Source organism: Schistocerca nitens, chromosome 4 (genome assembly GCF_023898315.1).
Source record: "Schistocerca nitens isolate TAMUIC-IGC-003100 chromosome 4, iqSchNite1.1, whole genome shotgun sequence".
NCBI lineage: Eukaryota > Metazoa > Arthropoda > Insecta > Orthoptera > Acrididae > Schistocerca > Schistocerca nitens.
The window spans coordinates 419,461,782-419,486,295 of record NC_064617.1 but is presented as its reverse complement, the minus strand read 5'-3'; the positions used below and the strand labels follow the sequence as shown (position 1 = coordinate 419,486,295).

The window sequence follows — 24,514 nt, the reverse complement described above, 5'->3', positions numbered from 1 at the left end:
GGCTATTCAAACTCGGTAGCAACCTAATATATTGTTTATGAGTGGCTGCATGCCACGTCAGGAAAACTATTGCTGCGTTCCCCTTTGTTCTCATGCTTAGAAGCACATTTATTATCGTCGCACTGGCTACCGGCATTGTTGCCTCCCCTCCAACGGAGTGTGGGCTTACTGGTATTCGTAGTATTCTTATATTCCTTTTCCTGGGAGTCGTTCCGTGCTGTTTATCATTCACTACCTGGCTGTCGCCCCGTGATGACTGTGCTGTTTGAAGATGCACAAAAAGTGAGAATACAAGGACTGTGTATGACACAGGGAATTTTTTTCCGAGTTGGCACCTGTGACATGTAGAGAGGTTCGTAACGGTCGAAGGAAGTCACGGAGCGCCTCAGTTACAAAATGTGGTCGCAGCAGCATAACACGACATCCAGTGCCCCCTCTGTTTGCTCCACCTACATCAGGTGTGAAATCCTTTCAGCTATTCGTTTCCTCACTTTGCGTACACAATCGGCGGCCAGTATCCAACGTCTGCATGTGGAAACCTACGGATGCGAGATAATGAATCGTCAAAATGTTATCAAGTGGGTTACATTGATTAAGAACGGCCGTACCGACACGTACGATGAAGAAAGATGTGGGAGAGCGTTTGCCATTTACGACGAGCTTGTACAGCAGGTTGAAGAAAAAGTTCGCGAAGATCGTCGTGTGATTCTTGGCTCCCTGAAATAAAGTTTCCCCCAAGTTTCACGAAGTCTCCTGCGTGAAATAGTGTCAGAAAGACTTGGGTTTAAGAAACTATGTGCAGAGCGGGTGCCAATAATGTTGACACAGCGTCGGGTGCACGCGAATTTCTTAAACGCTTTCAAACTGAGAAAGAGTTCTTTGTGGACTCATTTGTGACTGGGGACAAAATGTGGTGTGCCACTATACTCCTGAATAAAAAAAAAGGTCTCTCTGCAGTGGCACCATCCTCCAAAAAAATATAAGTTCAGTCTTCACAGAGGGAAATTATGGCGTCCGCATTTTAGGCTCAGTAATGGCTCTTGTTGGTCGATTTCATGGCCAAAGGGACCACCATCGAATCTGCTGCACATCGTAAGATCCTACAGAAGTTGATAAAGAGAATCAAAGACGAATAAGGAGAGTGCTGACTCGTGGTGTATCACTCTTCCACGACAATGCCAGACCTTATAAGTCATGATCTGATCTGGTCATCTGGATGGGACATTGTGACTCAGCAACTTAACTACCTTGACCTGCCACCCTCGGATTACCAATTTTTCGCTAATTTTTCGCTAAAATGGAGTTCTTCTGTGGACAGCGCTTTTCGAACTACGAGGGGTCCATGGAGACTGTGACAAAGTGGCTTCATGATGTGGAATGGACTGTACACGCTCAGGATATACAAAATCTGGTACCCAGGCTTCAATAGTGGACTGATCTCAGCGGCGATGATGTGGAGCAGGAGAAATAACAACGTATTTTGGCACGTATCAAGTAAGTTTCGTTAAAATATATTCATTTTTCGATTTTTAACAATGTTGTGTTCTTACTTCCTGATGCCCCTTGTATGTGCCGCTCTTTTGCTATAGCATCAGGCGTTAGTTCCATATTGTTAGTTTCATACTGTTAGTTTCATACTGTTAGTTTCATACTGTTAGTTTTATATCTCAGAGACCGTCCCCTAAATAGCTCGCATTCATCTGGCTGTTTGCGTTTCTTGAAGGTGGAGTTCACTGGGTTATTTCTCTTATTTGTTTGAAAATATAAGTTACGCAGATTGAGCAATTCTGATTTGTTCTTCTTTCAGTCTTACAATGTTAATCAAAATCCCACACAATTCGCTTCATTTTTGCATGTTAATTTTGTTTCCCAAGAGCTACGTTGGAGAAAAATCCCATGTGGTTTTTTAAATCCGAATAAAATTTTAATAATGTGTGAAACCCTGTTTATAAACCTTCCTTCCTACAACTTCTCCCATGATTAGGTGCCCCTTACTTAACAAACATGACCAGGAATAAACGAAGGTTTTTTCAGTGTGATTGTTTTCTTCCATTGTGCATAATGGCAGAACTGTTAATGTAATGTTGCATAAGATGCAAAGATGTGTATTGTTGTAATCAGTGGGAAGCGTTTGCAGGCTTTTGTCTCGCATCTCAATCCGTTACTAGCGCAGATTAATTTCTCGTATATTTTTAGTTTCACCACTGCTGGTTGATAGCCCAAACCAAAAGATGGGCGGGGAATGTGCTCTTTTGATTCGTAGAGTATTTTCTCGTGCCTTGCACCTGCTAGCTGGTACGCTGCAGCTGAGCTCGCTCACTTGAACGATTCCTTACCACCATAGGCCTTTGCGGCGGCTGTCGCCTGAGTTGAAGGGATAAATAAGCTGAAGATCTGATCTGGACGGAAATGGGAATACAGGTATTGAACGACTACTTCTCGACGCTGCTCGGCTGGCTCACCTGACATGTTGAGGCGCAGCTCTCCCTCCTTGTACTCGCCGACGCGCACCCACTTGAAGTGTCCGGGCCGCAGCTGCTTGAAGTGGATGATGTTGTAGCGCGCCGGGCCGTCCCCGTTCGGATCGAAGCGGAACTTGTCGCCGCTCAGACCTGCCAACACGCAGAAGCGTCGGTGAATCCTTACGGTAGTTCGGGACTGCATGGGAGCAATTGATATACCCCTAACAAGGGACGACTCTCGGCTCGAACAGGAATCTGTATTTAAAAATTTGTACTCAGACTCATCTCAAGTTTCTAACTACACCTGAAAAGGTGTGTGATTGTGTTGCTCTTAGTTTGTACACAAAACCGCTTGGAGACTTCAAGGACGGAGGGTTAACACCTCAATCAACCAGTTACTTCAGAAAGCAATTGAAGTGTTTAACATACGTGAGTCAATATTGTCATACATATACAGCAAAGATGAACGAAACCGTTAACGTTTGGAACGTTTTAAATACTGTGGTATCTAGGTTAAGAAGGCGTTATTCAACGGAAGACGGTGTAGGACAAGACGACACTTTCGCAACGCTTTTGGCGGATCTGACTGTTCAGAAACATGAATATTCATTTGACTGCTCAACTGAAGCTACCTTGGATACGATAGTGGATGAAGAAAACGTTTTTATGGACGATAATGGATTAATAGTGTTCGAGATTGTAACGCCAGTGGCAGTGGCGGAAACAATACTCCTTAAAGAGAAGCTACCAGTTATGGTGACTATGAACCTTCACCATAAAAGAAATCCTGTATAGTTAGTATTTTAACAAATTTTTCAGAAGAACGTCTAGAACGTATTTCTGATGATTTTGCTATATTTTCATGTAAAGCCACGACCTACGGATCGTTGGTCAGGAGACATACAGCTATAAAAAGCACATCTAACGTCGAAGTATTATTTCATTACGTGCAGAACAAAAGATGTAAAGAAGATTGATTTCAACGAAACAAGGCAATGAAGGAACTGTAGCTAAAACACCTTCTATCCCAACCTGACATAGCAAGGAATAAAGGCAGATATATCCATTACTGGTACCTGAAATTTTGGGCAATACAAAAAAACAAGAGAAACTGGGCACACAGAGTTTAAATCTTCCGCAGCCTGCATACCACATCTCAAGAAAGAATAGACAATGTGCTTTCATGACAACCAGAGATCTACAGGAGAATCAAGATATTCACCAGTCTGGGGCCTGTTACGGCGATAACGTAAGTCAGAAAACTGCAAGTACAGCGAGACTGCATTTGGAACATTCATCAAAGTGGATTTAATTATGAACTAACGTCTTGGGAGACTCTGTCTAAAAATGGGAAAAATCAACAGTTTTTCGTGAATGTTGCTAATAACAGTGTCGCAATAACGAGAAATGTATGCTGCTTCTTGGAGTGCTCTAGTAAATGACTCATCTGCCGGTAAAGACACTCAATGCATGATTATTCCGCGAAAAACAACAAAACATACATCCTTTGGATGCATATTCTGGCAATGTAAAATACACGCAAGAAGATGACAGACTATGAGAACTCTCTGCAAAGACTTCGACACTAAATTAAGAAATAGAATTATCATCACGAAAATGCATTCTGCTGTTCATAACCAGTGTATCACTCTATGCTTCAATGTTCCTGGAAAGCGGCTGGGTACGATACTCCCTCACATGTCACTGAATCAAGAATGTGATTCAAGTGGCATTTGATTTTGCAGCTCAAGAATGTGATTCTGAGGATTGTTCAGATATTGATTTCGCCACACGTGTCTATTGTGATTCTGCATATTGTTGAGCACATTTTGTTGAGGAACCTCATGTACATTTTTGAAGCCCGATAGTGGTCAAACAGCAATGACACAGTCTAATGCTTTCACCATCCAAATCACAGTCGTAGGTAAAGCTTCTAAATACGTTTAGCTCACCGAATACTTGTTCGACCCAAGAGACTTCCCTTGTAAGAGCAGTGGATTGCAGCAAGCAGGTGGATTCAGTGTTTCTAGGCCTTTGGAAAGCTAATGATTCTATACCATATCGACGCCTACCGATAAAAGAAAATCTGTTAACAGGTAGACTGAAAAACGGTGAAATGGATTAAAGGTTATTCACAGACAGAGAAGAAGCGTCATAAAACCATCACTGTTCATTTTACATATTTACTACTGAGCAATTGCTAAGCATTTTTTTAGACAATGCTTAGCAATTGCTAAACGTGAATGAATATTGGATATACATTCTAATCTCCTTTCTCCCCTCTCTCTGTCCACCTCTCTTTGACACTGAGCCTTATTTATCGTTATTGCACACAAAAGCTTGATTGGAAACTGAAATCGCTTGAAATGAATGGGCAAATCGGTTGGGATCATTGGTATATGGGGTATGGGAGGGACCCATCGAGCTGCAGGATCTGTGAGGGTGGTTACTTCAATGACGGTATTTCTCACAGTTTTGATCTGCCAACGGATAGGATTAAAAAGTTTTGGACGATTATGGTTTCACAGTAGTATTCTAATCATTAGCTGATAAGTCATAAAAACATCTTTCCTGTTGTCTGTTAATACTCACTGCGAGGAAGCAAACATAACGACACAGTGTTGTGTATAAAGCTTTTGTTAAAATTTGTTGAAGGAGAAACAAAATATATGGCAGAAACATTATAATTATTTTAGCTTACAACCATTAATGTGCTCGTATGCTAAACTGGATACAATGATTATCTTCAGAACTTCTACCTTAAGCTGGACAATATTAGAATGGGAAGAACAATTTCTCTACTCGTTTCAATCCCGTGTTAGCATCTTTAAAACTGATTGTGAGTAAGGAAAGGAAACGATAGATTTTCAAAGCACAGCATTTTCTTTCTCACAGCCAGTTTAACAGAAAAACAGTACATTCTTGCTCGCAAAAATATGTAGCCTTTGTTAGTCTGCATGTTTATTTGAGTAGCATGTAAAAAAAAATGAAGTAAATTGGTCAAGAACTTCCCGAGAAGCCTTTTTCCTGCGGTTTCAGCTGCTTGTGCTTTTGACACGTGCAGGGTGAACACGGATTCCTGACTGAAAATGGAGTTTCTCTGACCACGTGCCGCCTGTTCCTTGTGTATTGCAGGCCTTGTGATTGACCCTTCGTACTGTAAGCATCGGTACTGTCCGGTATTCAAGGCGGGTACAAGCCGATATGGTGTTTCCGTACGGCCAAGCAAATGGGAATGGTCGAGAGGCAGCATGCCTGTACCAAAATAACTATGCTTACGACACCAAGAACTTCACACAACATTTCAAGCCCTTTTTGGGCGTTTACGTGAAGCCCTTTTTTGGGCGTTTATGTGATCATTGGTTCCTTCAGAGGGACGAACATGCAAGGAGTCAGCAGACTGTGTGTACAGTAGATTTGGAGGACCTGGTTCTACAGGACATTGAGACGCGAGCTATTATGAGCTCCAGGCAAGCCCCCCCCCCCCCCCCCCAACATGATGTAAGCCAATATATGATTATGTGTGAGACCTTAACTTTTCCCGGCGAATCGAATGTTCAAATAACTTACGGGTTTGCTGCCAGGTGACGTCGTCGAACACCGCCGATATTTCGGCAGGAGCACACCCTGCCATTCTCAAGGCACAAATGCAAGGAAGAAAAAATGTGCAAGCAAATTTAATATCTCGGTTCATAGGGGAGAAACAAGGAAGACACCACATACAGAACAAGTGTCAACACAACCAAAGATAACCAACATCAGAAATATCGATGGTTACTATTAATCAACAAGTGAGGTAGCACTAATTCTGTCCCTCTGTTTTTTGATGAGAGACAGAGCCGGATTCCAAGCAGCATTTAAACAAAATCTACCATCTGTGTTAATAAGGTTGCTTGATAGTCTGATTTCAACAGCTTCCTTAATAACACTATCCCAATAGCTTGACGTGCAAGCCAGAATCTCCGTGTTGTTGTATTCCATAGGATGACCGGTGTCAAGGCAATGTTCTGCAATAGCGGATCTGCTCGGCTGTTGTGAGCGTGTGTGACGCTTGTGTTCAATACACCGGTCTTCCACAGTCCTGATTGTCTGATCCTGAAAGTTTGGCAGCTGAGCTAGCACATCTCGAAGTCACCTTTCGTCAGAATGGTTATAGTGAGAGGCAGATCAAACGTGCGTTGCGCCATCAGCCTTCTGTGCAACGGGTGAGTGACGATAACAACGAAGTGGCACCTAAGTCTACGGCCTTTTTGCCTTACGCAGGAAGCATTTCCAACAGGATTGGCCGTATTTTGCGGAAATATGATGTGAAATGTGTTTTTCGACCACCTTCTAAGATTAAGGACCTGTTGGCGTCCGTAAAAGATGATCTTGGTTTGCGTAAGGCTGGGGTCTATCGTATTCCTTGCAGTTGTGGCATGTCATATATTGGTCAGACAATCAGGACTGTGGAAGACCGGTGTATTGAACACAAGCGTCACACACGCTCACAACAGCCGAGCATATCCGCTATTGCAGAACATTGCCTTGACACCGGTCATCCTATGGAATACAACAGCACGGAGATTCTGGCTTGCACGTCAAGCTATGGGGATAGTGTTATTAAGGAAGCTGTTGAAATCAGACTATCAAGCAACCTTATTAACACAGATAGTAGACTTTGTTTAAATGCTGCTTGGAATCCGGCTCTGTCTCTCATAAAAAAAAAAAAACAGAGGGACAGAATTAGTGCTACCTCACTTGTTGATTAATAGTAACCATCGATATTTCTGATGTTGGTTATCTTTGGTTGTGTTGGCACTTGTTCTGTGTGTGGTGTCTTCCTTGTTTCTCCCCTATGAACCGAGGTATTAAATTTGCTTGCACATTTTTTCTTCCTTGCATTTGTGCCTTGAGAATGGCAGGGTGTGCTCCTGCCGAAATATCGGCGGTGTTCGACGACGTCACCCGGCAGCAAACCCGTAAGTTATTTGAACATATGATTACGTGCATCCTACATCACAACAGCTGTTACCCTGTAACGTGGAACACACAAGGAACACCTGTCATGTGGTCAGAGGAACTTTTATTCCTCAGCGCTGTCTACTGTGGCAATAGTGCAGTTCTGGACACATGTTCATAGAACCTCATTCCCTCCATATCCAGTCAGGGTATCGTGTTGCAGTTTGTCAGTTTTATTAATGTTCACCCTGTATGTTGGACATACTATGTCCTCCTCTTCCTTCTCCTCTCCTCTCTATGTCCACCTCTTCCTCTATCTGTACCCCTGATCCTCTCATCTCTGTCTCCCACTACCCACTTTTCTTGTCTCTTCAACTCATTCTCTCCCTCTCTTTCTCCACTTCCTCCATCCCCACTCTCTGACCATATCCTCCTGCCCCCTCCCTGTGACTATATCCACCTCCCACTCCTCTTCTTTCACCTGTTCACTACCATCTACACCTTTCACCTTCCACATGCATATCTAACTCCTCTCCTCTCCCTGTCCATCACCTTCTCTATCCAACTGTCCACAGCCATACTCTTCAGCACCTGTAGCGTCTGCAACGCAGTTCAATAAAGCAGGCCGATACTGCTCCAACAACATGCCTGTCACGCAGGGTGGGCTACATTTCGGGGCTTGAAAATTTTATTTACTGATGACATACATGCCACCATGCAAAACAGGTTAATAAAGCTGTCCAATACTACAAAAACACAACACACCTGCATGCAGGGCAGTGTACACGTCAGAGCCTGGAAAAATGTTTCTTTCCCTTTAAATTTACCCTGTCCTGTAAAGCAGGCTGATTTGACAGGCTGATTCTGTTCCCACACAACATGCCTGTCGTGAAGGACACCCTAATGTACAGGAAAAACACGTTTTTGCCTTTATCTACACTCCTATTGGAGCTAGGTTATAAATGTTGCAAATTTGGTTGAAATCGATCCAGGGTGCCTGTGCCCATCCAAATGTTTATTAGAGCATTACGTAGAAATTTCAAATAAATCGCTCAATAACTTTCGAAATTTTTGGTATGTTATTTAAACAATGTCTTGCCTTCATATATAATAGTATTGATAACTTGCTGTTATTATGGTCAGCACTCTACTCTAGTCTGCTCTGTGCACGCCTCTTTATCTCTGCATAACTACTGCAACCTATATCCACTTGAACCTGTAATTTGCTCTCATGCCATGGTCTCCCACTAAATTATTTAGCCCCTACACTTCCGTCCATCCCTAAATTGTCGATTCCTTGGTGCTTTAGGATATGTCCTACCAACCAGTCCTGTACTTTAGTCAAGAAGCGCCATAAATATCTGGTCTCCTTAAGTAGATTCAGTACCTCCTCATTAACAAGCCGATTTACCCATATATTCTTTATCATTCTACTGAAGCATCACATTTCAAAAGCTTCTATTCATTTAGTGTGTGAAATGTTTATGGTCCATGTTTCGCCTTCATACAAGGCTACAGTGCAGACGAGTACTTCAGAAAATTTTATGTTACCTAAAAGAAATGTAACAAAATTACGTTGGACCTGGTGCGAGGTGTGGCATTTAGTTTTTTTGAATCATAACTCTTCTGTGTGGTTTGATGCGGATCGCCACGAATTCCTCTCCTGTGCCAACCTCTTCATATCTGAGTAGCATTTGCAACCTACGTCCTGAATTATTTTCTGGATATATCGCAATCTCTGTCTTCCTCTACAGCTTTTACCCTCGACAGCTCTCTCTAGTACCATGGGAATTATTCCCTGATGTCTTAACAGATGTCCTACCATCCTGTCCTGTTTTCATATATTCCTTTCCTCACAGATTCTGCGGAGACCCTCCTCGTTCCTTACCTTATCAGTCCACCCAATGTTGAACATTCTTCTGCAGCACCACATTTCAATTGCTTCTATTCTGTTCTAGTTTTCTCGCAGTCCTTGTCTCACTGTTATACAATGCTGTGCTTTAGATGTACATTCTCAGATACTTCTTCCTCAAATTAAGACTTACAATTGATACTAGCAGACTTCTCTTACACAGGAATTCCATTTTTGTCAGTGATAGTCTCCTTTTTATGTCCCCTTTGCTTCATCTATCATTGGCTATTTTTCTGTCTAAGCAGCAGAATACCTTAGCTTCATCTGCTTCGTGGTCACCAATTATGCCATTAAGTTTCTCGCTGTTCTCATTTCTGCTACTTTTCATCGCTTTCGTCTTTGTTAGATTTACTCTCAATCAATTTTGTGTACTCATTAGACTATTCATTCCATTCAGCATATACTGTAATTTTTCTTCACTCTCCCTGAGGACAGCAAAGTTAACAGCGAATCTTATCACTGATATAGTTTCACCTTGAATTTTAATTCCACTCTTGAGCCTTTCTTTTATTTCCGCCATTGCTACTTCGAGGTACAGATTAAACAGGAAGGGCGAAAGACAGCATCTAGTATTACATCCATTTTGATCCGAGGACTTCATTCGTGGTCTTCCATTCTTATTGTTCCCTCTTGGTTCTTGTGCATATTATGTATTCCCTTTCTTTCTCTGTAGCTTACCCCTAGTTTCGTCAGGATTTCGAACATGTTGCACCATTTAAACGGTAAACATGACTTGAGAACTGTAGTACGATTTTGATTGGAATTTGATGCCAGAGCTCTAAATTGAATTGCGTAGCCATTTTGCGCTATCTTCAAAAGTCTATTTTCGGTGCACGGCTTTTTGGGCGAAAGAATTTCATTTTTTCATGTGTTAGAACTTAACGTTATTCAGTTATCATATGCATGCTGATAGAAAAGTATTGAAAATGTTTATACAATATTGTTTTGTTGTTGGTCCAATAGGAGAGAAATGTGAATTCCCGCCGTTGATCAATGCTCCGGCTGCAAGGGGTCCTCCCACTTGGTTTAGTGGTTACAGGGAGCATCCGATGTGGACACAAAAATGATTTGTTAAAGACAAAACCGTAAGGAATAAAGCTGTATCATCAGACTTTGCATAACTTTTTATTTTAATTGAAAAAGTCACGAAAATCACCAATTTCTCATTCGTTGGAAGAGAACTACTCTTAATACTGAATCTTTTCAGTTTATTGCCCACTGGGATTGCATTCTGATCGGCTGTGGAGAAATTACTAGCAAGGTGTTAGTAGACCACGGTTTTATTGCACCTGGGAGTTACTGCGCTTCGATCGGCTTCTCGTGGCTTTTTATCGTAATATTCTCACTATACGTCTGGATAGGCCGCGAGGCAGTAAGGGATTCAGTCGTCGCATTTGAGTGACATCCGTTTCGAGCCGTGTTTCTTCGTTCTTTACGAACCATCTCGCTTAATCCACTAGACACTCTACTCACAGGTTGGGCTACGGGAAAGTTGTCACCATCCATTACTTAACGCTGATACATAAACCCTTGCAAAATACTACAGTGAGCGGCATTTAACCATCAACCCAACAAAAACCGCAAGTATAGTTATGCATCTAAAGCTAGGAAAAAACTAAATCTAAATGTCATGGGCAAAGCAATTAGACATGAGAGAAATCCTAAATACCAGTCTCATGGGTTCTGAGGTTATCCTCAGTTCATACAGGCGACTGGCGGAAGTGGTGAAGACTGCTGGCCTCACGCGTGGGTGCAAGCAGAGCTCGCAATTTGCAGCACTGTTCCCAGAGCTGATCGGAGTTCTTTGGTCTGGAGCCGAGTAGAGAGTCCCAAACAAAGGTTTCGTCGACTCTGTGAAGCTGTTGGCCGCTGATTTCTAGACCTGCATTATCGGCTGGTTATTTGTAGGACTCCCCTTGATAGGTCGGGGGCGCACTACACAAAGGAAGCAGCTACTCGGGTAGCAGATTACTTGAGGAATGCACATTACGGTTTCTTTAGGCTAGGCGGTAGTTTAAGATACTCTGATGAACACTCGCCAGCCGATGCGCAGCAAGGGAAGCGAGACCGTGTTCAGAGTAAAGACGCTTTGTCAAAATTTTATCAGTAAATTCTCGAAGTGTTCGTAACGAAGTTTACGAATTAACTGCCGTCCAGAAAAGTTCTCGCGCTCAAATTATTTTCGGGACCAAGAGCTGGCTGAAAGTCGAAGTGGAAAGCTCTGAGATAGTTAGCGAGTCATGGAACATGTATCGCAAAGATAGATTAGAGGCCACAGGAAAGGGAGGATTCATTGCAGCTGACATAATTATTATCTTTATTGTGGTCGATCTTGAGAGGGTCAGTGAAGTTATCTGGTGGCCCATGGCAGGTGTAGGTGAAACCAAATTTGGTTAATGGATGTTTTTACCGGCCACCCGATTCTGCTGTGACAGTTTTGAAATTATTCAAAGAATGCCTATGGTCACTTGCGCGTAAATACGCCGGCCGTGGTGGTCTCGCGGTTCTAGGCGCGCAGTCAGGAACCGTGCGACTGCTACGGTCGCAGGTTCGAATCCTGCCTCGGGCATGGATGTGTGTGATGTCCTTAGGTTAGTTAGGTTTAAGTAGTTCTAAGTTCTAGGGGACTAATGACCACAGCAGTTGAGTCCCATAGTGCTCAGAGCCATTTGCGCGTAAATACTGAGATCATGTACAACTTTCGAATGGTTCAAATGGGTCTAAGCACTATGGGACTTAACATCTGAGGTGATCAGTCCCCTAGAACTTAGGACTACTTAAACCTAACTAACCTAAGGACATCACACACATCCATGCCCGAGGCAGGATTCGAACCTGCGACCGTAGCAGCAGCGCGGTTCCGGACTGAAATGCCTACATGTATAACTTTAACCTACCGAGTATAGACTGGGATGTCAATGGGTTCATTTCAGGGGGTACAGACAGACAGTCATGGGAAGTACTTTGGATGGGTTTCCTGAAAACTGTCTTGGTCAACTAGTTCGCTAGCCCACACGTAGTGGAAATATTTTAGACCTTGTAGCCACGTCAGTATAGTAACGGGGATTAGCGCTCATAATTTCACTATAGAAATTACGATTACGAAAGTTATTAAATCAGTCAACAAGGCTAAGAGAGTATTTCTCTGCTAAAAAGAGTAGGCAAGCAGTTGTTCGCATCTCACTTAGACAGTGAATTCACATCACTTAGTTCCAGTAAGATGGGCTTAGAGGAATTGTGGGCAAAGTTTAAGGAGATTGTAAATCGTGGTCTAGAGAATTATGTGCCTAGTAAGTGGATTAACGACGGAAAAAACCCACCATGGTTCAATAATGAGACTCGGGAGCTGATGAAGAAGCAGAGGCCGTCGCACTCTGGGTTCAAAAGAGAACGCGTAGAGTTCGTGCGTCTGTGAAAAGGTCTATGCTCGAAGCGTACAACAGCTGCCACCGTCATACCTTGGCTAAAGATCTGGCGGTGAACCCGACAAAATTATGTTCCTATGTAAAATAGCTAAGTGGTCTAAGGCTTCCATTCAGTCAGTTGTTGACTACTCTGTTGTGGCAGTTGAAGATGACGAAACGAAAGCCCAAATTTTAAATTTCATGTTCAAGAAATCGTTCACACAGGAGAATCGTACAAGCATACCGTCGTTTAACCATCGAACAGACTCCCGTATGGACGACATAGTAATAACTATCCTTGTCGCAGAGAAACAACTGAAGGAGTTGCAAACAAATAAGTCTCCAGGTCCGGATAGAATTCCAGTTCGTGGTTTCAGAGAGCTCTCTGCGGCATTGGACCATCACTTAGCTTGCATTTATCGTGAATGTCTTGCCCAGCACAAAGTCCCAAGCGACTGGAAAAAAAGCGCAGGTGACTCCTGTGTATAATAAAGGCAAAACAAAGGACTAACAAAATTAGCGACCAATATCCCTAACGTCGATCTCTTGCAGAATCCTTGAAAACATAGTTCGAATATAATAAATTTTCTTGAGGCCGAGAAGCTTATGTCCACGAATCAGCAGGATTTTAGAAAACATTGCCCGTGCAAAACTCAACTTGCCCTTCTTTCGCACTATACGCTGCGCACTATGGAGAAAGGGCAACAGACAGATTCCAGAAAGTGTTTTACACGGTGCCCCACTGCAGGCTGTTAAAGAAAGTACGAGCATATGGAATAGGTTGATAGACATGTGAGTCGCTCGAAGACCTTAAGTTATAGAACCCAGTATGTTGTCATCGACGGCGAATGTCCATAAGAGATAGGGTTACTGTGAGGGGTGCCCAGGAAAGTGTGAAAGGATCGCTGTTATTGTCTCTAAACATAAATGATTTGGCGGACAGGTTGGGCAGAAATCAGCGGTTGTTTCCTGATAATGCTGTGGTGAACGGTACGGTGTCGTCGTTGAGTGTATGAGGTTACAAGAAGATTTCTAGTCGGCGTGATGAATGGCAGCTAACTCTAAATCTGAAAAATGTAAGTGAATGCGGATGAGCAGGAGAAACAAAGTCCCATTGACTGTGGAAGGGAAGAGACCATGTACCATATTTTAAGTTTGATGAGTACAGTGTTCCTGACGGTTGTCTTAACGACATCTACATACGTGTACGTACAGACGACGCGAAAGGCTGGCTACAAAATGCCATGTCTATATTGTAATACTGTATACTTGTGTGCTTTGTTATTTTTTGTTTAATTTAAAACTTATTTTCTGTTGTCTGAATGTCTTAAGCAAACGCAAAATAAACAAATTTTGATATTTCAAGAGCACCCTCTGAAACACTTAATAGTATACACACAACTATCTTGAAAGCATTCAAAGTGCGAAGCGTTTTCCTAAGATATCTCTGTCCTTGTTTACTATAACATAACCGCGTGTTTCAGACAACGGTCACGGGAGGCCAAGTGCAATAATGTCGTGGTCGGTTTACAAAGGAGCGGACTGGCCGTACTTACTACGATCAACTAATTTGTCACGTTCTTGAGTCCACAGGCGGAACCAGCAAATCACGGGGAGAAGAGTAAGGCAAGAGGGAAAGTTCCTCCACTGTGGACAAATATTACTGAAAAACAGACTTTCCTGCCCGTAAACAGTTGACGACTAAAACAAACAGCGTTTCTCTCATTTACACGCTCAGATAGCAGAGCTGTCTTACCAATCGTTGCGTAAATTTTTTTGGGTCATCAGTCTTCGGACTGGTTTGTTGCTGCCCGCCAAGAATTCCTCTCCTGTGCCAATCTCTTCACCTCAGAGTAGCACTTGCAACTTACGTCCTCAATTATTTACTGGGTGTATTCCAGTCTCTGTCTTCCTCTACAGTTTTTGCCTTCTACAGCTCCCTTTACTACTATGACAGTCATTCCCTCATGTTTTAACAGATGTCCTATCATCCTGTCACTTCTCCTTATCAATGTTTTCCACATATTCCTTTCCTCTCCGATTCTCCACAAAACCTCCTCATTCCTTCAGTCCACCAATTTTCAACAGTCGTCTGTAGCACTACATTTCAAACGCTTCGATTCTCTTCTGTTCCGGTTTTCCCACAGTCCATGTTTCATCACCATACAATGCTATACTCCAGACGTACATTCTCAGAAATTTCATCTTCAAATTAAGGCGTATATTTTATATAAGTAGACTTCTCTTGGCCAGGAATGCCCTATTTGCCATTGTTGGTCTGCTTTTGCTGTCCTCCTTGCTCCGTCCGTCACTGGTTATTTTACTGCCTAGGTGGCAGAACTCCTTAACTTCATCTACTTCGTGACCATCAATCCTGATGTTAAGTTCCTCGCTGTTCTCATTTCTACTACTGCTCCTTACCTTCTTCTTCGTTTTACTCACAGTCCATACTCTGTATTCATTAGACTGTTCATTCCCTTCAGCTGATCATGTAACTCTTCTTCACTTTCGCTCAGGATAGCAATGTCATCAGCGAATCGTGTCACTGATATCCTTTCACCTTGAATTTTAATTCCACTCCTGAACTATTCTTTTATTTTCATCATTGCTTACTCGATGTACAGATTGAACAGTAGGGGCGAAAGGCTCAATCCTTGTCTTACGCCCTTTCTAATACGAGCACTTCGTTCTTGGTCGTCCACTCACCCGTCTCTCCCTATAGCTTACCCCTATTTATCTCAGAATTTCGAACATCTTCCACCATTTTACATTGTCGAACGCTTTTTCCAGGTCGACAAATCCTATGAAAGTGTCTTGATTTTTCTTTAGTCTTGCTTCCATTATTAACCGCAACTTCAGAATTGCCTCTCTTGTGCTTTTACCTTTCCTAAAGCCAAACTGATCGTCATCTAACGCATCCTCAATTTTTTTTTCCATTCTTCTGTATATTTTTCTTGTCAGCAACTGGGATGCGTGAGCTGTTAAGCTGATTGTGCGATAATTCTCGCACTTGTCAGCTCTTGCCGTCTTCGGAATTGTGTGGATGATGCTTTTCCGAAAGTCAGATGATATGTCGCCAGACTCATACATTCTACACACCAAAGTGAATAGTCGTTTTGTTGATACTTCCCCCAATGATTTTAGAAATTCTGATGGAATTATTTCATTCCTCAGAGACTTGTATTTCTGTATTCCTCAGTCTCCCGGAACATTTTTGTTCTTCCTCATTTAAATTCTGATTCTAATACCGGATCCCCTATCTCTTCTAAATCGGCTCTTGTTTCTTCTTCTATCACATCAGACAAATTTTCCGCCTCATAGAGGCTTTCAATGTATTCTTTCCACCTATCCGCTCTCTCATCTGCATTTAACAGTGGAATTCCCGTTGCACTCTTAATGTTGTCACCCTTGCTTTTAATGTCACCGAAGGTTGTTTTAACTTTCCTGTATGCTGAGTCAGTCGTACCGACAATCATTTATTTCTCGATTTCTTCAAATTTTTTATGCAGCCATTTCCTCTTAGCTTCCCTGAACCTCCTATTTATTTCATTCCTCAGCGACTTGTATTTCTGTATTCCTCAGTCTCCCGGAACATTTTTGTTCTTCCTCCTTTCATCGATCAATTGAAGTTTTACTTCTGTGACACATAGTATCATCGCAGTTACCTTCTTTGTACCTATGTTTTCCTTCCCAAATTCTGTTATTGCCCTTTGTAGGTATGTCCATTCCTTTCCAACTGTACTGCCTACTGAGCTATTCCCTATTGCTGTATCTATAGCCTTAGAGAACTTCAAGCTTATCTCGTTATTCCTTAGGACTTCCGTCTTAGCGTATTGATTCTTCCTAATGTGTTAAACTTCAGCCTACTCTTCATCAATACTATATTGTGATCTGAGTCTATATCCGCTCCTGGGTACGCCTTACAATACAGTATCTGATTTCGGAATCTCTGTCTGACCATGATGTAATCTAATCGAAATCTTCCCGTATCTCCCGGCCTTTTCCAAGTATACCTCCTCCTCTTGTGATTCTTGAACAGGGTATTCGCTATTACTAGCTGAAACTTTTTACAAAACTCAATTAGTCTTTCTCCTCTTTCATTCCTTGTCCCAAGCTCATATTCTCCTGTAACATTTTCTTCTACTCCTTCCCCTACAACTGCATTCCAGTCGCCCATGACTATTAGATTTTCGTCCCCCTTTACATACTGCATTACCCTTTCAATATCCTCATACACTTTCTCTATCTGTTCATCTTCAGCTTGCGACGTCGGCATGTATACCTGAACTATCGTTGTCGGTGTTGGTCTGCTGTCGATTCTGATTAGAACAACCCGGTCACTGAACTGTTCGCAGTAACACACCCTCTGCCCTACCTTCCTATTCATAACGAATCCTGCACTTGTTATACCATTTTCTGCTGCTGTTGATATTACCCGGTACTCATCTGAACAGAAATCCTTGTCTTCATTCCACTTCACTTCACTGACCCCTACTATATCTAGATTGAGCCTTTGCATTTCCCTTTTCAGATTTTCTAGTTTCCCTACCACGTTCAAGCTTCTGACATTCCACGCCCCGACTCGTAGAACGTTATCCTTTCGTTGATTATTCAATCTTTTTCTCATGGTAACCTCCCCATTGTCAGTCCCCTCCCGGAGATCCGAATGGGGGACTATTCCGGAATCTTTTTCCAATGGAGAGATCATCATGACACTTCTTCAATTACAGGCCACATGTCCTGTGGATACACGTTACGTGTCTTTAATGCAGTGGTTTCCATTGCCTTCTGCATCCTCATGTCGTTGATAATTGCTGATTCTTCCGTCTTTAGGGGCAATTTCCCACCCCTAGGAAAATGAGTGCCGTGAACCTCTATCCGATTCTGCGTAGAACCTCCTCATTCCTTACCTTATCAGTCCACCTAATTTTCAACATTCGTCTATAGCACCACATCTCAAATGCTTCGATTCTCTTTTGTTCCGGTTTTCCCACAGTCCATGTTTCACTACCATACAATGCTGTACTCCAGACGTACATCCTCAGAAATTTATTCCTCAAATTAAGGCCGGTATTTGATATTAGTAGACTTCTCTTGGCCAGAAATGCCTTTTTTGCCGTAGCGAGTCTGCCTTTGATGTCCTTCTTGCTCCGTCCGTCATTGGTTATTTTACTGCCTGGTGTTGTTGTGGTCTTCAGTCCTGAGACTGGTTTGATGCAGCTCTCCATGCTACTCTATCCTGTGCAAGCTTCTTCATCTCCCAGTACCTACTGCAACCTACATCCTTCTGAATCTGCTTAGTGTATTCATCTCTTGGTCTCCCCCTACGATTTTTACCCTCCACGCTGCCCTCCAATACTAAATTGGTGATCCCTTGATGCCTCAGAACATGTCCTACCAACCGATCCCTTCTTCTGGTCAAGTTGTGCCACAAACTTCTCTTCTCCCCAATCCTATTCAGTACCTCCTCATTAGTTATGTGATCTACCTATCTAATCTTCAGCATTCTTCTGTAGCACCACATTTCGAAAGCTTCTATTCTCTTCTTGTCCAAACTATTTACCGTCCATGTTTCACTTCCATACATGGCTTCATTCCATACAAATACTTTCAGAAATGACTTCCTGACACTTAAATCTATACTCGATGTTAACAAATTTCTCTTCTTCAGAAACGCTTTCCTTGCCATTGCCAGTCCACATTTTATATCCTCTCTACTTCGACCATCATCAGTTATTTTGCTCCCCAAATAGCAAAACTCCTATACTACTTTAAGTGTCTCATTTCCTAATCTAATTCCCTCAGCATCGACCGACTTAATTCGACTACATTCAATTATCCTCGTTTTGTTTTTGTTGATGTTCATCTTATATCCTCCTTTCAAGACATTGTCCATTCCGTTCAACTGCTCTTCCAAGTCCTTTGCTGTCTCTGAAAGAATTACAATGTCATCGGCAAACCTCAAAGTTTTTACTTCTTCTCCATGGATTTTAATACCTACTCCGATTTTTTTTTTGTTTCCTTTACTGCTTGTTCAATATAAGGATTGAATAACATCGGGGAGAGGCTACAACCCTGTCTCACTCCCTTCCCAACCACTGCTTCCCTTTCATGTCCCTCGACTCTTATAACTGCCATCTGGTTTCTGTACAAATTGTAAATAGCCTTTCGCTCCCTATATTTTACCCCTGCCGTCTTTAGAATTTGGATGAGAGTATTCCAGTCAACATTGTCAAAAGCTTTCTCTAAGTCTACAAATGCTAGAAACGTAGGTTTGCCTTTCCTTAATCTTTCTTCTAATATAAGTCGTAAGGTCAGTATTGGCTCACGTGTTCCAGTATTTCTACGGAATCCAAACTGATCTTCCCAGAGGTCGGCTTCTACTAGTTTTTCCATTCGTCTGTAAAGAATTCGTGTTAGTATTTTGCAGCCGTGGCTTATTAAACTGATTGTTCGGTAATTTTCACATCTGTCAACACCTGCTTTTTTTGGGATTGGAATTATTATATTCTTCTTGAAGTCTGAGGGTATTTCGCCTATCTCGTACATCTTCCTCACCAGATGGTAGAGTTTTGTCATGACTGGCTCTCCCAAAGCCGTCAGTAGTTCCAATGGAATGTTGTCTACTCCAGGGGCCTTGTTTCGACTCAGGTCTTTCAGTGCTCTGTCAAACTCTTCACGCAGTATCGTATCTCCAATTTCATCTTCATCTACATCCTCTTCCATTTCCATAATATTGTCCTCAGGTACATCGCCCTTGTATAGACCCTCATATCCTTCCACCTTTCTGCTTTCCCTTCTTTGCTTAGAACTGGGTTTCCATCTGAGCTCTTCATGTTAATACAAGTGGTTCTCTTATCTCCAAAGGTCTCTTTAATTTTCCTGTAGGCAGTATCTATCTTACCCCTAGTGAGATAAGCCTCTACATCCTTACATTTGTCCTCTAGCCATCCCTGCTTAGCCATTTTGCACGTCCTGTCGATTTCATTTTTGAGACGTTTGTATTCCTTTTTGCCTGCTTCATTCACTGCATTTTTATATTTTCTCCTTTCATCAATTAAATTCAATATTTCTTCTGTTACCCAAGGATTTCTACTAGCCCTGGACGAACACTATCGTCTTGAAAAATGGCATTACGATGCTGTTGTGTCAGAGGTAGCACAAGAGGACACACGACGTGGGTATGTTCCTGGAATCACTACCAGCGCTGATCTGAAGTCATACCCAATGCCTTCCCACACGATGACATAACTGTGCCTATCCAGAACGTTAGAAGGATGGGACCCCCCCCCCCCCTGTGCATAGCTCGGTAACTGCCTAGTCCGTTATTTGTTCTCGGACGTGAAGGGCGTCGATGCACAAATAGGCGATCCTCCCTTGCGATGGTGAGAGCTGGTTGACCGAAATTTTGACGACGAATATGTCTGCCCTCACCAACCCAAGCAGTCCAACATCGGGCTGCTGTCACATCATAATGTTTCACAAATCCGTATATTGCACAACTCTACCAGTTGGCCAAATGGAGACCCACAATGAGGCTCCTTCCAAACTGTCAGGTGCTGATGACGCTGTCTCACATTAGTACGCGGCATCCCCGTCTCCTCTACATGACTCAATATTTGACTCTCTTATTGCCCCCTCTATGCCCTACATCTACATGGTTACATTGCAGTTCACAATTAAGGGCCTTGAGCTGTGCAAGGCTCGACATCCCACCATTTGGTATTTTACACTCTGTTTTAACGCATTTCCATCTCACCACGTTGATTTAAATTATTGGCGCTACTGAGTTGCTGTTTTGCCTGACCGTCATCGGTGCAAGTAGCGCGTATTGATATAGCCCCTCTGATAGGATCTTTGCTCGGCTGCTATTACTTCCCGGTTGTCATCTGTCGTGGAGTCAGTCGGAACGTGCGGCGGCAGTTAGGGTCGTGAGTTGGGCTCTGGCAGTCAGTTGCAACTCGTCTGGAGCGCAGCCCGGGCCAGCCAGTCGCCGGCTTGCAGCAGCATTGAGCCCTGCGTGAACATAGCCTGCATCGCCACGCATTACTTAAGCCGGGCCTGACTTTTGGTGGATTGTTGGTCGGTCGGTTGATCCGAGGACATCTCCGTGTGGCGTGGTCGACTGGGGCCGTTAGCGGTATCTGCGCAGTGTCGGAGTTTGTCTAGAGCTGTCCGATCGGTACCAGCCAATCCAGGACGTAAAGATTGGGTGGTTTTGAGCATTAGGTTGTTGGTTCCGGCGTTGCTATCGTGTAAGTTTTCCTGTGAGCAGCAACGAGTGAAGTGCTTGAGATACCCGCTGTCAGGTGGAATTGATCAAATTAATTTACCCATAGCCAACTGAACCAGTGGAATGTTCTGCCTTGTGGCCGTTAGTGTTCTGTTTACCTGCCCTGGCCGCTAACGTAGTTTTTAGTCAGTGTCTTTTCCTCACCTGTTGTTGCTGCCCAACATGGTGTGTAGTTTTGGCAGCTCAGTTCACATACGTGTTTATTTGGGGATAGTGATACTTGTAATTTTTGGGGGGGCCTTGAATTATCTTGTACTCCGTCGTGGCAAGCAAGCCGTTGGTCGGTCGGTTCGTGACTGTCCCTTGGTTGGGTTCGCAAGAAATAAGTGTAGTTGGACTCACCACCCGTCTTGCCTAAGTGAACGAGGGCAGACCGATCTACTGAAGACCCCTGAGAGCCGTTCACTTGATTATCCTTTTCGCTGTCTTAATGTTGTTGTAATTTAACTATATTTTATATTTTTAATCTGGCGAGGTTAGTTGTGAGCCTTCAGCCCTGGAAACATGTTCCCAGAGTTTCCTTCAAACATTATCACCCTCTGCTCTTGAAAGGTTATTGTAATTTCCTCTGAAAGAAGTTATTGTGGGCCTTCCGCCGTTGGTGTTGCGAAAAGGAAATTTTTAAACTTAATGTAATGTTTTACCGATTGTTGCCATGTATGTTTCCTTAATTTGCAGAATTTAACTTTGCGTCCTTCAGCCATCTTATTGCGTTGGTTTATCTCTTTCTGTGCACCTTGTGGGCCATCAGCCCTTTCATCATCTTAAAACATTGTGGCCTTCTGCCTTCAGTAATCATCATAGTATATTTGGAATTTGTAAGATTTAATCCTTCAGCCGCTCCGCATACTGATCTCACATATGTATACGACTTATCTTATTCGTAAATTTAACTGTGTGTCATGTCTTTTCAAAAAAATGGTTCAAATGGCTCGGAGCACTATGGGACTTAACTGCAGAGGTCATCAGTCCCCTAGAACTTTGAACTATTTAAACCTAACTAACCTAAGGACATCACGTACATCCATGCCCGCGGCAGGATTCGAACCTGCGACCGTAGCGGTCGCGCGGTTCCAGACTGTAGCGCCTAGAACCGCCCGGCCACCCCGGCCAGCTGTCTTTTCTAAATTGAACTTATTTTAAAGCATCTGTTTGAGGGCCCTCAGCCGCGAAGAAAATTTAATTTTTCCAAAAGTGTGTTTGTGAACTAAATGATAACAAATTACAATTGTAAAATGAATCCGACCGCAACTCCTTTGGCCCTTCCCACAATCCTAATTACCTGTTAGCCCTGCGTGGTTTAGCGGGCGTTTCAGGCCTGGCAGAGGGTTCATCGAGCCACGTTTAAGCCACTTCTCTACCGTTCCACTCCCGAACCGAACAGCGCGGGGAAAAACGAACAGTTAAATCTTCAAAAATGGTTCAAATGGCTCTGAGCACTATGGGACTCAACTGCTGTGGTCATAAGTCCCCTAGAACTTAGAACTACTTAAACCTAACTAACCTAAGGACAGCACACAACACCCAGCCATCACGAGGCAGAGAAAATCCCTGATCCCGCCGGGAATCGAACCCGGGAACCCGGGCGTGGGAAGCGAGAACGCTACCGCACGACCACGAGATGCGGGCGTTAAATCTTCCCTTGAGGGCTCTGATTTCTCTTGTTTGATTATAAAGATCATTTTTCACTATGAAGGTAGGAGCCAATAAAATATTTTCACACACTGAGGAGAAAGTTGGTGATTGAAATTACATGAGAAGCTCCTGCCGCAGCGAAAACCGCCTTTGTTTTAATGACTGCCACCCCAATACTTTTATGATATCCGTTGACTCTCTCCCTTATTTCGCGATGATACAAAACGAGCTGCCCTTCTTTGAATGTTTCCGGTTTTCTCCGTCAGTCCTATATCATAAGGATCCCACACTCCACAGCAGTACTCCAGAAGAGGGCGGATAAGCGTCGTGCTAGCAGTTTCTTTAGCAGACCTGTTACACTACACGAACAATACTGATGCACCCGAATGGCCGTTCTACCTGTCGCAGAGAACTGCAATTATAATCATTTACACAACCGCCGATCATTTGTAAGAAGTTACATTGACATCCGATCGAGTCTTGTATGTGCTTAACTTTTTTGCAGGCTGTGTATTGGGGCAGGGGGGAATATCCTAAGAAACCGTGACCTCCGCATCCCTCCTCTTCCCCTCAATGGAACCCTATATCCGTACCTCATGTATTATCACCCAAGTCACCACTGATGGACAAAAGCCAGATACGTAGGACATGTTCAGTACATGAGTTGTTCCAAGCTTCTTCACCAGGATCTTCACGGTGAATTGTGGTCCGACGTATAATGAAGTAGGACCATTATTAACCCTGAGGAAGGATTTAGCAAAAGAGAGATCCAGCGCCATTTCCTGCATACTACTGCTGCTGCGTTTGAGGGTGAACTGTACATATATGAACAAGCGATGATCCCGGAAGCTTCGAGAAATGGTACAATGTCCAGTCACTACTACTGTGTACACCAATGTGTCACTACACTTCCCACGGCAAAATCGAGCTCTACAGTCATACAAAACATGCATATAACAGAAATCGAGCAGAAGATGTGTAAAACGTTTACCCTGGAAAAGGAGTAACGGTCGACGAAAACGTCGTTAAAATCTCAACTTCATATTACTTGTACTTCGTAGTTAAAGGTCTTAGGAAAGGGTAATGTAAACTATTTTCAACAGTAAAAGCTATTGACCTTTTTACATTCATATTATAACGCGAGTTGTTGAAGAGGAAAGTAATATTCTTTCTAGGTTCGTGTGTTCTTTATTCTTCTAAACAAAAAATTTCACCAATCGAGAAAATTAATCGGTTACATTCTGATTTACTTCTTATTCACGTTGGAGGTGATCGGCCGGCAAATTTTACAATATCTCCTTTTGTTGTTCGTATTCGTTGCTTGTAATGACCAGAAAGAAATTAAAATCGTTGTAAAAATTGGTCAATGCGCGCACGAACCGACCAGAAAGAAATTAAAATCGTTGTAAGAATTGGTCAATGTGCACACGAACCATGTTATGTGTATTTACTGTCCTGTGCTCGGTCCCAGTTTTCTTAACGACAGACTCGACATACACCTTAGCAGAGTTCCATGAATAAAGTAGGAGCAATAACAGGGACCACTGGCCGAACGCGAAAGTTTGGAGTGGAGCTGGGGGGCTCCCCGACGTTTTGTATCGACTCGAATTGGCAGCAAAGTACAGGCCGAAGCTGATGAAATGCGCTTTGAATCAAGTTCTGCCAACTGATTTGTGAGACAAATTAACTTCCCTTACTTCAGTAGTTTTCCCTTTTGGTCTCTTTTCCTTTAACGGTGCAGCAACTTCAGGTTTACTCAGACGGCCCTACAAAGTGCTGTCAGAATAAAATTAGATAGTAAGCATAGATATTAAAGTTATTCGTAAAAGAGATTTGCCCTTAAAACTTGCGATGAAAGTGTGTCTTT

The 24,514-nt window shown here is 42.9% G+C and overlaps 1 protein-coding gene across 1 annotated transcript in view; it reads right to left on the bottom strand.

The window, feature by feature from the left end:
• LOC126251616 (metabotropic glutamate receptor 4-like) overlaps positions 1 to 24,514 on the bottom strand; it is an 868,913-nt gene that overhangs the window by 162,794 nt on the left and 681,605 nt on the right. Inside the window, exon 7 of the mRNA XM_049952156.1 lies at positions 2,463 to 2,612. Coding sequence (XP_049808113.1) covers positions 2,463 to 2,612 — 150 coding nt within the window. The remainder of the gene's footprint in view (positions 1 to 2,462; positions 2,613 to 24,514) is intronic.